Here is a 14,940-nt window from a genome sequence, read left to right as displayed (position 1 = left end):
CCCCGGATCGTGTGACGAACCAGTGAATGAACACGTCCCCTGCAGGGTGGGACAGTCTCCGCCCCCTGACTCAGATGCCCCTCAGAGCCTGGGCTCTTGCCCCAGAGAGGAGCTGGGGGGGCACCCCCCAGCCCCCACCCCAGCCCACCCAGCCCTCCGCGCCCTGAGCCTCACTTCCACGCAGACCGCCGTGCTGCTGATGCGACAGCAGAGGACATCCGAGTCCATGCCCCTGAGCACCAGCTCTGACAGCCGCTGCCTGTAGCCCTCCATGTTCCGCATGCAGAACCTGCAGGGGGGACAAGGCCAGGGGGCTGGGAGGGCTGCTCAGCCACTGCCCTGTGGAGCTGCTCTGGGGCTGGGCGCCCGGGGGCCATGTCTTAACCTCTCTGGGCCTCTCCCTCCTCACCAGAGGGCTTTGGTCAGGGTTTCACTGGAGTACCCACTTTTCGTTTCCTTTTTATAAAAAGGGACTCGAATGAGGGCCACTCGTGAGTGACCTGGACCCAGGAAGAGCTCTCCGCCTGCCCCCTGTGGCCTCGAGCGAGCCCCACCCTGCCTCTGACCTCACGTTTCCTGCCTTGGAGGGGGAAGGGTTGGAATAAAAGATTCCCTCTGCCCTATACGTTGCCATCCCAGAGTCTGGGACATGGGTCGCCTCGGGAGCGAGGCGTGCAGCCGTGACCTAGACCTCCAGCAAGGAGACGGCCCCGCAGGTCCCACTGCCCGGCACAGGGAGCCCGGACGCCCACCTGGCCAGCAGGCCCGCGCCTTGCAGGAACGTGGAGCTAGTCTGCAGGAGGCTCCACACGCCCTGCTCCTCCAGCGTGCGAACCAGCTGCTCGCTGCTGAGTCTTCTGAACAGAAGCTTCATGGACTTGATCGTGATCCTGGAGGAAGGTGGGGCTATGTCTCGACGAAGCTTCCCCCGGGCGCCCCCAGGCACTGAATCCGGCTCAGAGAAGAGGGGGTCCCCCTGTCCGCCGGGCCGAGCTCAAGGGGCTAAGGGCGATCACGTGGCAGAGTGGGTCCTCGAACAGCAAAAACCACACCGTGCTGGACTCATGTGAGGGAGGGTTGTGGGATCTGCTTCCAGAAGCTTCTCCCCATCAGGAGAGGACAACAAGGCCTCTTGGTGGAGGTGACTCTTGGGATCCGTGACTTCCCAGAGGCGACGTCCAGCTCGGGCCCACTGCTTTGCCCGCCATACCCACCCACCCCCGCCCTTGAGAGCACCTCTGCAGATTGATCTCCTTGGGCAGGGTCCCCATGTGGACGAGTCTCCACGTCTTGAGGACAGGCGACACAGCCTCTGGCCCCTGGCTGCCGCTGAGCTGCAGCAGGAGGGTGTAGATGAGGTCGGGGAAGAGGTCCAGGACCTTGTCGTCCATATCCATCTTCTGGATGAGGAGGTGAATGGTGCACAGGGTCTGCAGAGACAAGGGCTGAGGCATCAGGGCTCCTACTCTGAGCCCCCAAGGAGCCCCGGGGCCCACCCCTGTGACTTACCATCAGAGGGTCCACCGCAGCCAGGCGCCAGATGTCAGCTTTGGAGGTGGCATTGGCCCTGGGGGTGAACCTCGCCTGCAGCCGGCCCATCAGCCCATGGAGCATCGTTCGGGCAAAGGGCACGTTCTCGGCCACGGCCAGCCACACCTCCGTCAGGTGGCTAACCAAAGACAAGAGACAAGGACTGTGGGTCACCCGCCTCGTACCCTGGCAGGTAAGAGCCCCTTTGGACCCCCAGGCGAGCCCCTGAGTAGGGGTTAGACTCCGGAGGCTGAACATCAGGGAGGTGGAGTGAGCTGCCTAAAGGTTGCATAACTAGAACCCAGGTCCGTGACTCCACATGCTGCTTTCTCTGCCACGCCCTCCCCCTCCCCCCCGGGAAACTGCGGCTCCACCACTAGGTGACCTTAGAGGCACCTGCCAGGCCTCCTGTCCGATGATTTTATAGGTACGTCAAGCAACAGCTGCCAAGGACCCAATCTGTCGGGTCCTAAGCAGCTTGCAGATAGCACAGCGCCTCCTGCTCCCAACATGCCTTTGAGGACAATGTTTTCATCTCCGTAGCGCGCGAAGGGGGCAGGAGGCCTGCAGAGGCCAGGTAGCCTGCCAGACTGCATTTGAAGCAGCTCCCCGCCCCCCAAGTCCAAGCCTGTGGCTCTGCCGAGAAGGGAAGGTCCCCAGGATAGGTTAACGGGCCGGGTGTGCACAGGTGCAGGGGAGCGGGGGCCTGGGGGGGGCTCTAAAAGGGCTAAAGCGGCAAGTCCGCCAAGATCCAACGGAACAAGGAGAGGCGGACACGGCCCGTGCGAATCCACAAAGCCAATCACACGCATGCGGGAGGTGGGCTTGGGAGGGCACATGACCCGGTGCCCGGTGGCGGGAACCGAACGGAGGCGTGGGCACGTGGGCTCATCAGCAACCACTTCTCATAAAGGAGACGTCGGGGTGTAAGGAGACAAGAAAGCAGGACCTCAGCCTGCGACGGCAAGAAACAACCGCGTGAGCCTGAGGGACGACCTGGGTTCCGGAAAATCTCAGCCTGGCCGCCACCCCGTGAGACCCTGAACACAGTCCCCAGCTCTGCCGTCCCCAGATTCTTGGCCGTGGAAACTGAGATAATAACAGGGGTTGTTCTGAGCTTTCAAGGTGGGGACAGTTTGTTACACAGTGATAGCTCACCAGTATAGCGAAAGCCAGCGTGACCCGGGCCGCCGAGATCGCCAGCCCGACGGAGGCCACACAGGGGCCTGCACTGCACGCCCCACCCCCCCCCCCAGGTCGGCACTGCTCCAAAAGCCACCATCCCCCATCAAATCAAGCAATCCGCACTGCCCTCTGCCCACAGCACAGCCAGGCCTGCCTTTTGCCCGGGCCAGCCCTTGAGGTTCTGGATCTGAGGCCTCTCTGTTCATGTGACAGCTTGCTGGGTGACACCTGTCCCCTCTCCCTCCACCAACGGTCTCCAGGCCTGTCTTTGCTCCACAGCCTTGGCTGCTCTGGGGGCAGCGCCCACCCCTTTCCGGATTGTGCCCAGGGAACCCCGGTACCATTGCAAACACACGCCCCCGGTCGGGTGAGACGCTGCCAGCTGCCTGTGTGACACGGTGACAGAGACGCGGGGACTCAGCAGTCCATGAGGATAACACCGGGAAGCAGGGGGTCACGAGGCCACCTGAGGGGCATGAGGTCCTGCCAGGTCATCCGTTGGGCACCTGGACATGCCCTCTCAGGGCAGCACTTGGAAGGACAGAGGGACAGGGTGGAGCCCCTCTGAGGCCCGCCCGGGCCTTGGTGGCCATGTCCTCAGGCGTGTCCTAGAGTGGCCCAAACTCAGAGGGCGCCCAGAGTTCTGTTCTCCACAGGGAAGGAAAGGGCTGCCGTGGGCAGGGTCCAGAGGGGACGCCTGAGAAACTGCGGGGTCTGGACTCCAGCTCCGTAGGACGGACCTGTAACCCTGGGGCTCTAAGTCCATGGTCCTCAGGGGCCACGCCTCCCGCAGGAGGGGCAGGGAGAGCGTCTGAGCCAGCCCAGGGTCAGACGTGGCACCACTCAAGGCCCCGTCCTGAGATACGTCGGTGGTGGCGAGGCGGGCATGGCCCGGGGGCTGTGGCTCCCTGTCCGGGGCGCCCACCTCTCCATGGGCAGGGGCTGCCTCAGGAGCAATGTGAGGACCGTCTCCTGGTGGTAGTGCGCCAGCAGGAGGATGCCTTCGATGAGGAGACGCCGCACTTCCGGGTGGTCCGCCACGGGCAGGTGGACCAAGATGGCACCCAGGATCTCAGCCACCTGGGGAGGGGCGGGGCATCACCGGCACAGCCTGGGCCCCCACGGCATCTGACCTCCCCCAACGCACACCCCTCCTCCAGGGACTCTCGCCCAACTGGACAGCGGGCAGGTTAAACCACCAGCTCATCTTTTGGTCTCTTCCCGGATTTTATCATGTCTTCTATGTAGGGGGCAGTATGCTCGGGGAGAGAGAGCCATGGGCGTCTGGCCCACTGGCCACTTACTAACCGGGCTACCTTCAGCGTGTCTCTTTCTCGTTCCAGAACTCTACTTTCTCCTCCTCTTTACAACCAAGGGTTTGGGGAGGCTTTCTCGGAGAGTGCAGCCAGGCCCTTACGTGTCCCTCTAGCCTAGGCGCCCCGGGCAGCCCCAGGCCTCAGGTGGCCCAGCCACAGCTCTGCTACCTTGTCCTCCAGCTCCTTGGTCCGCCTCTGGAGGAAGGTGCCTATCCAGGTGACGGAGGCCTTGTCATGCCACAGGTCCATGGCCCCGATGTTCTCACAAAGCTTCTGGATAAGCGAGACCACCTCATCACAGTTAAACTGCATGCAAACCACCTAGGACCAGAGCACAGCCCTCCTGAGGTTCAACAACCAAGTTTCAGGCTAACTCCCTGCCCCCACTTGTCATCGCTGACGCCCCCCTCTTCAGCCCGACACCGCAGCCCCAGCCCGGGCCCCTGCCATCTCTCAAAACATCGCCAGGGCCTCCTACCCGTCTCCCTGCCCGGCATCTCACCGGCCCCCTCACTAGCCTGCTCGGGGTGTTACTCCCCCACCTCAAAGACTCACAGCTCAGTCCAGCTTTCACAGGCTTCTTCTGGAAGGTTCCCCAACCTCTCCCACACCTCACCTACCCAACGCCGCCCACCCCACCTGAACTCTGCTCAGGAAGCTTCACCCGAACGTTGCCCATGTTTCCTTCCCTCAAGCTGTGCCCTGAGCCCTGGCGCCCCGTGACTTCATCCTGCCTCCCCCCATAGGCCCCCTGCTCCAGAAAGCCACCTCGGCCCCCTGAGGTGGAAGTGACCCCGCCCCTCTGCAGCTCTGAGAGTTTGGGGGTCTAGTGTGCCCATGGGCCAACACCGCTGTGCAGAATCCCGAGTTTAATTCTTCCTGGGGCCCCTCCACCCTCAGTGCAGCACATCATAGGCATGGAGACAAGGTAGGTGGGGACTGTGGGACCGTTAAGTACCTATTACGTGCCAGGCATCACAGTGGGGAACTTACATATCGCACACCGTTTAGATACAGAGGGCGTGGGTTGGACCAAAAGCCATGGGGACTGTGATCCCCTGGAGGAGGATGAAGCCTGTGTGGCCAGGCTGAGCAAGGTCCCAGGCCTCAGACATGGTCCAGGCACTGGAGTCCAGCCCAGGAGCCGACACGACCCTCCCAGCGTGTCACCTTGGCGATTCTGGAAGACACACTGAAAACCTCCTCCATGTTCAAGCCCTGGAGATCCTCCTTACATTTTGCAAGCTCCAATTTCTCGGAAGGGCCCCACAAAGAGCAGGTCTGGCTTGCTGCGGGGAACACAATTTTAGACACGATCAGAAGGACAAAGGACCCACCCACAGGCCACGTCAAAATGGCTTCCTGCCCTGGCCCATGGGGTTGGGGTTAGGGGCTCCCTGGCTCTGAGGGCCTGGACCACTGTCCAGCATCTGAACATCCCATCTCTTCTTGCCTTTGCTTTCATTGCCCTGTCTCCCCACACCACCTCTGCACACAGCTCAAATGCCTGCTTTCTGGGAGGCCACCAGCTAGTGAGCCAGAGGCAGAGTCTTCCCTTCTGTAGGTCACCACCCCGCATGTGCCCCTGAGGTCATGTCTGGCCGCTTCTGCTGTGTCCTTGGTATCTTTGAGCTGTTGTTTTCCCAGTGAGGCCCCTTAATACCCAGGACATGCCCTCGGTGAGTTGTGCCAAACCAGGGAGGCTCTCCCTCCAGAAACTTCCATGGCCTCTCAGCAAGCTCTGCATCCCCTCCATTACCTCTGCTGGTCACCCTTGTTTGTCTATACAGAGAGGCCATGCTCCCCTAGGATAGCCCCACAGCTGACACCCCTCCCAGCCTCAATGTCCTCATGTCTCTGTACCATGAAGATCCAGCAGGCTGGACAGGACATCCATCGAGGCCATGCGGGTTCTTGTGTGTGAGTCACAGGTGCGAGGGGCAATGAGTCCAACCAGCGTGCCAAACTGCCCCAGCTTCAGGGGGATCTGAGGGACAGGAGACCTCAAGGCTCACACCCTCTGTCCATCCATGCACACCAGGGGCTGCCCAGGGGTGGCATAACGGGCAACCAGAGAGGGTGAGCCTTGCTCAAAGGTACCCCAGCGGGACCCCTGGAGGCAGAACAGCCAGGATCCGACGGTTCTGGCTCAGGACCTGCCCCTCCGGCTGCAGGCCCAGGCTCTATATCAGGCACCTGCCTTGTTCCTGTAACTGAAACCTGGGTTCAAATGTGAACTCCCCCGCCCCCCCGGCCCCGCCAACCTAGCTGTGTGGCCTGGGCAGGCTGCTTAGCCTGGTGCCCTCATGTTCCTCATCTAACGGAGCCTCCTGTTTCAGGGGATGTTGTGAGAATTATGTCAGAAAATCCAAGCGATGCCTTCTGCACAGCATCTGGCCTCAAACCTAGCATGAGGGTAGGCCCCGGCCTTGCTTTCGCAAGTTCGAGCCCAGCGTCGGGCTCCATGCTGGAGTGCAGAGCCCGCTTGGGATTCTCCCTCTCCCTCTCTCTCTCTCTCTCTCTCTGCCCCTCCTGCACTCTCTCTCTCTCAAAATAAATAAATAAGCTTAAAAAATAAAGTGTTCCCTCTCCTCAGGGATCGAGACGGGAACTTTGCTGTGGGTGTCAGAGCAGCAGGCTGGGGGATCAGTGCCCCGGGACTCACGCAGACACCAACGTTCTGCACGTGGATCTGCAGGAGGTGGAGATGGAGGTTCATGGCCTTCTCCCGCTCCCCTTCTCTCTCCGACAAGATCCACTTTTCCAGGAGCTGTGGGTAGAGCCCAGAACACAGAAGGGGACATTAAAATCCCAAGGCCAGCCTTTCCCAGCTGGCTATTGCCCGCCTCGTCTCTCCCACTCAAGACTCTGACTTCCAGAGGTGTTGGGTGGTTCTGGATACTTCTGCCTCTCCTTCCGGGCACCCCTGCAAGGGAGATGCGGCTGTGGACAGAGAGTCCACAGTCCCCAGCTATCCTCACCAAGATGGCGCCTGGCTGATGTGTTCGGCCTCGTTCCAAATGTTTGCCTGCAGGTGAAGGAGGCAGGATCGTCGCCCACCTTGCACCCCAGGGCCTTAATGTTCACACAGGCAGTAGCAGTAGCAGTGCATGAGGCCAAACTACTACAACTCAGAGGAGAAATACATCGATGGTGAGATTCCGAGACCTCAGTACCTCTTTCTTAGAAACTGAGGAACAAGAAGATGGAAAATCAGGAAGGATAGAGAAAACTTGAACAACACTACCAACCAGCTTGGTCTAACTGATGTTTAGGAACACTCCGCCTAACACAATATACAGGTGCACACAGAGCCCTCACCAAGATAGACCATACTGTGCAACAAAATAAGTCTCGGTTGATTTAAAAGGATTTGGGGCACCTGGATGACTCCGTGGGTTGAGCAACTGACTTCCACTCAGGTCATGATCTCGCAGTCAGTGGGTTCGAGTCCCGCCTCTGGCTCTGTGCTGACAGCTCAGAGCCTGGAGCCTGCCTTGGATTCTGTGTCTCCCTCTGTCTCTGACCCTGCCCCACTCACTCTCTCTCTCTCTCTCTCTCTCTCTCAAAAATAAACATTAAAAAAATTTTTTAAAGGATTCAAATTATACAAAGTATGTCTTCAGACCACAACGGATTTAAATTAGGAATCAAAAACAGGAAGATCTCTGGAAAGTCTTCCAACATTTGGGAAGTTCTAAATAACCCACGGGTCAAAGAAAAAATTAAAAGAGAAATTAAAATGTATTTTTAACTGAAACAAATGGGAACACAATGTATGAATATTTGTAAAATGCAGCAACAAAGAACAAAATCAGTGCCTCATACTATCTGATCTTGGTCATAAGACTTATTATAACTAACATTACAGTAATCAAGATAGGATGACATTGGTGTAAAGACAGACAAATATATCAATGGAGCAGAACAGGTACCAGATACAGACCCACACATACATGGCCAATTGATTTTTGACAAAGATGCAAAGATAATTCAATGGACAAAAGTCTTTCCAACAAATGGTTCTGGAACAACTGGTTATCTGTGTGTAAGCAAGCAAACAAACAATTTTTTTAATGTTTATTTACTTGTTTTTAGAAAGAGCATGCATGCACGTGAGCACAAGCAGGGGAGGGACAGAGAGAGACGGGGGGAGAGAGAGAGAGAGAGACAGAGAGAGGAGAGAATCCCAAGCAGGCTCCATGCAGAGTTTGACTTGGGGCTTGATCTCACAATGCCATGAGATCATGACCTGAGCTGAAATCAAGAGTCAGACACTTAGCCAACTGAGCCACCCAGAGGCCCCCAAACAAATTTTGATCCATACCTCACACCATATACAAAACCTAACTCAAAATGTTTCATAGACTTAATTATAAAACTGGAAACTACAAACTTCTAACAGAAAATCTTTGTGAGCTTAGGTTAGCCACAGACTTCTTAGATATAACACCAAAACCATGATCCATTAAAGAAAACAAATGACAAATTAGATTTCATCAACATTTTAAAGCTTCTGTTCTTCAAAAGACACTATGAAATCAATGAAAAATACATCACAGACTGGGGGGAAATATGTGTAAATCACATATCTTATAAGGACTTGCTTTCAGAATATATAAAATCTCTGAAAACTCAATAATAAGAAAGCAAACAACCCAATTAAAAAAAACTAGCCAATGCCCTTCAAAAATGCCAATATTATGAAAGATAAAGAAAGACTGAGGAATTTTTCCAGATTAAAGCAGATTAAAGAGACGTGGCAGTTAAACACATTGGGTAATCCTGCTTAGAGCCTAGATGGGGGAAACACCTATTGGGGATACTATTGGGACAATTTGTGAAATTTCAGTATTGGCCATCAATCAGAATACAGCATGGTATCATCAACATGAAACCTCATGATTTTTATCATTGTACCATTGTTATACAAGAGGGCATTCTTGTCCTTGATGTTTGCAAGTAACTCTCCATGGTTCAAAAAGTGCGTGTGTGTGTGTGTGTGTGTGTGTGTGTACATGTGTGTTTGTGTGTACAACAAGAAAGATAAGGGAAGAGAAAGAGAGATAAAGAAAATGTGACAACTGGTAAGAACTGTGAATCAAGGTGTGAAGGGTATACAGGAGTTCTTTGTACTGTTTTTGCAACTTTTCAGCAAATACGAAATTTTATCAAAATACAGTTACCGAAACAATTTTTAACACATACCCCTGTTTTCCATAGAATCTGGCCCTCAGACCAGCTTTCTGGGGGGCGTGGCCATCCCTGGCTCTTGGCCCTCCACCAAGGAACTCACGTGTACCATTTCCTGCAGCCCTTTGGGGTCCAGCTGCCTCTGCATGAGGCCCTCCATCAGGTGTTCCAGGGCCTGAAGCGCATTTGCGTACAGGGTCTATGGCCAAGAGAGGAGAGCACTGGGCAGCAATGAGGGAGTGTGCACAGCCACCCACCAGGACTCTGCAAGGACCCGTGCCAGGGCTGGGAAGTATGAAATGATCTGAAAACCACCCCTTTACCTCTACTTAGACTGGGTTCTTTACACCCAAATTCTCATGTGACACACAAGACCACCTCTGAAGAGGAACCCATTTTCCAAAGGAGGAAACTGAACTCCCAGAATCCAGTTCTTCTGACTCCCCATCCAGGACCAGGACTTTGAGGCAGAAATGGCTACCTGTCCACAAAAGATTTGTCCTCCTTCTCCACCTTGTTGCTGGGAAACAGCCATCCAGTCAGGAACTACATTTCCCAGCACCCCTTGCATCTAAGCATAGCCATGTGACTGAGTTCTGGCCAATGAGAAGCGGGCAGAGTGGCTCATACATCCTCGACACCCTTTCTCGTTCTCTCTTCCTCTACCGGATGTCAGTACCCACGGAGACCTTGGGCCACGCATGGAAGATAGTGGGGCCTCTGCCAGCCTCGGTTCCTGAATAACTGCACACAGCAGCTCCCTCTCCACCCCCACTGCCAGCTGGACTTGACTTGAGTGTGAAATAAATCTTCTTATTAAATCATGGATATTTCAGGGTTTACCTGTTACAGCAGCTAGCATTACTTTATACTAACTAATAGAGCCTACTGCACTTTGCTGCACTCACAGGTGGTTGAGGATGGTGGGCTCTCAGCCCTGCCCAAGTTATTGGAAACTTCTAAGACCTGACCCAGAAAATGAGGTGGCCCAGAGGGACCTACCTGAATGGACTCATTGTCCTCTAGTGGGGGTTGAAGAGAAATGACAGAGTGAATACTGATATCCATCAGTTCATTGTTTTCCTCTGTGGAGTAGAAAGGCTTCAGACTGCTAAGGGAAGAAGAAGTGGACAAGAGGGGTGGTCAGAGGGGGACTGAGACCCAGCCACCCCACTGCTCAGTCCAGGGTGCAGAGGCATGTCACAGAATGAGGGAGAGATCAGCTTCCTCGGTTGAGGGTGCAGGCATGCATCCCTCCCCAGGTGCCCTGGCTTCACCCGGTCGCCAGTATCCAGTGACTGTGTCTGCGATCGATGGGGAAACCCAGGGACCCAAGGCCAGCTCTCTTTCTTGTTGCCTGCTCTCAGCCTCTCCCTCTCCTGCTCAGAAATATTCCACTGCTACTCCCTGGCCTTGACCATGGACTCTGCCTCAGAGGCTGGCCCTGGCCCAAGGGCTTTCAAGCGTAATACCTGCACCGGCAGCAGAAACATCACCTTGGTGCTTCTTAGAAATGCAAATTCTCTGGCCCTACCCCAGAGCTACTGAATCAAAAACTCTGGAGAGGAGCCCAGCCGGCCGAGCTTTAGTGAATTCTCAGGGGTGGTAGCTGGCTGCCCGATGGGCACCCTTCTCCTACCCCTTTATCAATAGTTCCCAAGCCTAGGTGCTCACTAGCATTACTTGGAGAAGCTCTGAGGTACCCAAGGGCCACAACCAGGCTCTAGGGATCCTTATTTAAAGGTCTGAGGTGGGGCCAGGATATTGGTATTGTTCACAGGTCCCCAGCTGGCTCTATTGTGCCTCCCAGGTTGGGAGCCGCCATGCCATTTTAACTTTAAACTACTGCCCCCCAAAGGGGTCCTATATTTCACCCTGCCGGGACCTCCAGCTCCTACCCAGATCGTCTTCTTTTGTGTAAGCCCAGGTCAAAAGCCAGATGCCAATGCCTTCTGATCTCCCCTGTTGTATCAACAGAATTGCATCTTGTTCATAGCCCTTTCTTCTTCTGGCCTCAGATATTTTTTGTTGTTGTTGTTATTGCTGTTCACCCACAAATACTCAGCTCTGACCCATGATTCCTTCTGCATGTGTTCATCTTACCTCCGAGTCCCCGAAGACATGTGTGTGAAATTTATTTCAAATCTGCCTACGTGCTGCCTCTTCAGGCAACAGGTGGTTATGAGACTAAACACTGCATCCGCCCCGACGGGTGCGGAATTCCCAGAGACCACCCGGCCACTCTAACCACTGATGTTCCATAACTTCTTCCTCTTCCCTACTTCCCCACCAGTGAATGGACAGCTCCAGGAGGGCAAATCTGAGGTATTGTATTACTTTGTATTAACTGCATCAGTACCATATCAATAAATGAATTCCTTGACCCACCCAACCCAACTAGATGGCCCAGCGCCCCAGGGCTGCTGCCCGAGACCCCTGCTGCAGAGGCAGGGAGGCAAAGTGGGTGTGGCCCCCCAAGGAACACGGAGGGGTGGTCTTGGACTTTGCCTCTCCCCACGGAGACACCCGGGCCGGAACAGGGGCCCAGCTCACCTCAGGTGCGAGAGGGCCTCTATCGCCATGGTCCGCACAGGAGAAACCAGGCTGTCGGTGGGTTCCGCCTTGATGGTGGCCTGCCCGGCACAGCAGGGCGGTGAATGAGCCACCCAGAGCCCACCAGAGAGGACAGTGAGTTGGGGGGGGGGGGGCTAGTGTCCAAGGCCTGGCACTTTGTGGGGTGCGGACACCCATACCACGTTCGCTCTTTTCAGGATCACGTGGCCTTTTAGCATTTTCGGGGAGGCAGCAAAATCTGGTGTGAGAAGGAGGGGGGCTCCAGACAGACCGGAGCTTCTCGCTCAGGCCCGCCACCTGCTTGCCGTGCGTCCCTGGGCAAACTGCCTCCCCCGCCTGAGCCGTCACGTGTAAAACAGTGCCCGGCTAGCGTGAAATGACACACGGATCGCTGCCGGCCCAGAGCGGGAGCAGGCGTGCTCATTTCCTTCTCGGGGCCTCCTGTTCCACCCCACGTCATTTCCCTCGGGCACAGCTTCCAAAGCAGCTGCGGTGCTTTCCAGGGGCCCAGGGCATCGTGAGGGAGTGGGGAGGTCTGGGGATGAAGGGCTGTGGCTCCCACAACTCTATCAGCCTCTGTCGTGGCTTCTTGCCTTTAGGCAGTTGACATTTTCTAGATCTTACTGAAGTTCTGTGCAAAACAAAGAGCTTTAAGACCTGCCTGCGGCCGAATCTAGGTCCCCCCTGTGGAGAAACACACGGGGCCACCACGGGGCAGACCCGGGGGCCCTCTGTCTCCCAGCCTGGAACCAGCTGCTTCCGGGCACCACAGGCTCCCTGGCCATCAAACCCTTTGTCAGATAGACAGATATTGTACTCGGAACTCCTTCAGTTGGCTGGAAGCAGAACTGAGACAGGGAGGGGCTTCAGTGACCCCCGCGGCCCCCTTGTCCCTCAGATGCCCTCAGGGACTCTGAAAACCTCTGAGCGAGGGGAAGCCGGTCAGCAGTCAGACCCCAAAACCACCCGGGAGCAAGGACGCCTCTCACCCGACTTACTATTATAATGCCAGTGAGGCTCATCTTTTGGGCAAATTCAAAGTCCTCCAGGTCCTTGATGTTCCCGATGGCATCGGTGACCTGCACCACACTCTTCAGGAAGGCCATTTTGAGACAGATGTCCTGCGCCCAGACCAAGAAGAGGGAAAGGAGGTAGCACGTCGGGAGTGAGCCCCAAGACTCAGGCTGCCGAAGCCACAGCTCTCATAAGGACCCCACCACGGCATGAGGACACTCCTTCCTCTGCGCCAAGGAAGAGGCAGAGTCAAGGGCACCCTGAGAGATGGCAGGCCTCGTTCTGTCCCTCGGTCACCTTGCCCGAGCTTCTGCCACAAGGCCAGGGTGCCAGCCAGGTGCCGGACAAGGCACAGCGTTCTGAAAACGCCACCTCCCTCAACCCCCCTAAGAACAGCAAAGCCGGTCAGCTCACACCATTCACCCGCCAGGGGCACCATGCCCTGTGTGTCGCCCAAGAGACACGTTGAGATAAAAATCTAAGTGAGATAAAAATCGTTTTCTCCTTTACGGCATGGGCGAGCCTTGAGGACCTGAGGCCAAGTGAGATAAGCCAGCCACAAAAAGGCAACCCGTGTGTGATCCCAGTTAAACGCGACGCTTGTGGGTGTCACTTCAGAGAGACGGAGAGTAGGACGGGCGTTGCCAGGGGCTGGGGAGAGGGGGCGTGGGCATGTGTTCAGCGGGCCCAGAGTGGCCGTTTTATGGGACAAAGAACTCTGGAGAGGGCTGGTGGACTCGGCTGCACAATGATGTGAGTGTACTTAACGCCCCCCAACTGCGCACCTTAAAAATGATGACGATGGCAAATTGTGTTATGCATATCTTGCCACAACTTCAGAAACAATAACGAAATAGCTTTTGCTCCCTTCTGTGCTTCCCCCTCCTTGCCATTCCAAGAAAGTAGCGAGCCTCTCTACATCCCTGAAGACCCCACTCCTTGTCTTGGGTCAGATGCCGGGAGGGGAGGGGGCAGAGGCGAGGGCTGAGGGAGAGAGCGAGGCCGGGAAGAGGGGGCACCTGTCCCGTGACTTCCGGGACCCATAACCGCCCACTTGGCACTGCGGTGGGGAAGGCTGTCCCCTACCTCCCCCTGGAGCTGAGAACACCCAGTTTGAAAAAATGGGCTTCCCCAAAGCTGGGTGTCAGGTGGGACTCCTGGTGCCTACTTGGGGTGGGGGGCGGGGTGCTCGGATTCCAAGGCAGGTGGCTCTCAGGCAGCCCGGCTCTGGGTGGGGGGTGCAGCCTCCCGGGGTTACCTGGCAGCTGCTGGAGAAGTGGTGAATGATCTTAGCGGTGATGGGGGTGTCCACGTGGGTGAGGAGGATCTGGGGGTGGCAGTACGAGGCCACGCAGCTGTACATGACCATGAGGGCGCCCTTGACCGTCTCCCGCCTCCAGGGATGGTCCTTCTGCAAGCCCAGCCAGAAGAGGAAGAACCACCGGCGGGGGGGGGGGGGGGGCGGGGAGGAGAGGGGGTGTCAGGGTTCAGCTGGCCACCCCAGCTGCATGTGAACAGTCTCCGGTCACATGACCAAAGGAGCCACTGAGTCAGCAGAAGGCGCTTCCACTGATATCTTGAAACGCTCATTCATTCACTCATCCCTTCAACACACCTTACTGAGCTCCTACTCCTTGCCAGGCCCTGCTCTGGGCCAGGGGTTGTCGTGATGCCGGAATGAGGTGCTACAGGCCACCGAACCCACCACGGAGGGCGCACAGGGCTGCCCGTGCCCTGCCAGGCCTCAGATACGAATCCACGTCTCAGATCCCGCTTTGTGGAGAAGCTGGGGCAGGAGCCTGGGACGCTCCTGTTTCTCTCCATCCAAACTACCAGACGCCCAGGGCGAGGGTCCTGGGTCAAGGCCAAAGCCTGAGGCATCGGTGACTCTGGATGGTTGCCTACTGGGGCCTCAGCCAACCTGTGACCCTGCGGCAGAGGGGCCCCCTCGAGCGGTCGGCCCACGGGCTGCCTTGGCCTGGCTCCTGGCTTCTCGGCTCAGTGGCCGTCTGCATGCTTTTGGACAAGCTTCAGTGCTCTCTTCTATATGACGGCGGGCATGATCGCCCTGCACCCCAGTGCCATTGACCCGTGGAAATACCTACACTGAGTGCTACCTGAGCAGCCT

At 56.4% G+C, this 14,940-nt stretch overlaps 1 protein-coding gene across 5 annotated transcripts in view; it reads right to left on the bottom strand.

Moving 5' to 3' along the window:
* Positions 1 to 14,940, bottom strand: part of MROH2A (maestro heat like repeat family member 2A) — a 45,689-nt gene that overhangs the window by 6,022 nt on the left and 24,727 nt on the right. For 3 of the 5 annotated variants that reach the window (XM_027047193.2, XM_027047175.2, XM_053215990.1), the window contains 14 exons: positions 14,071 to 14,223; positions 12,797 to 12,919; positions 11,778 to 11,857; positions 10,227 to 10,335; positions 9,328 to 9,423; positions 6,697 to 6,801; positions 5,895 to 6,018; positions 5,202 to 5,320; positions 4,200 to 4,352; positions 3,641 to 3,795; positions 1,510 to 1,669; positions 1,237 to 1,430; positions 753 to 890; positions 175 to 289 (listed from right to left, as the gene is read on the bottom strand). In XM_027047193.2, the coding sequence (XP_026902994.2) occupies positions 175 to 289; positions 753 to 890; positions 1,237 to 1,430; positions 1,510 to 1,669; positions 3,641 to 3,795; positions 4,200 to 4,352; positions 5,202 to 5,320; positions 5,895 to 6,018; positions 6,697 to 6,801; positions 9,328 to 9,423; positions 10,227 to 10,335; positions 11,778 to 11,857; positions 12,797 to 12,919; positions 14,071 to 14,223 (1,824 nt within the window). The remainder of the gene's footprint in view (positions 1 to 174; positions 290 to 752; positions 891 to 1,236; positions 1,431 to 1,509; positions 1,670 to 3,640; positions 3,796 to 4,199; positions 4,353 to 5,201; positions 5,321 to 5,894; positions 6,019 to 6,696; positions 6,802 to 9,327; positions 9,424 to 10,226; positions 10,336 to 11,777; positions 11,858 to 12,796; positions 12,920 to 14,070; positions 14,224 to 14,940) is intronic. The other 2 variants (XM_053215988.1, XM_027047180.2) reach the window with 2 other exon arrangements.

Source organism: Acinonyx jubatus, chromosome C1 (genome assembly GCF_027475565.1).
Source record: "Acinonyx jubatus isolate Ajub_Pintada_27869175 chromosome C1, VMU_Ajub_asm_v1.0, whole genome shotgun sequence".
NCBI classification, from domain to species: Eukaryota; Metazoa; Chordata; class Mammalia; order Carnivora; family Felidae; genus Acinonyx; species Acinonyx jubatus.
Note: the sequence above shows the minus strand (reverse complement) of the source record. Positions and strands in the feature narration are given on the sequence as shown.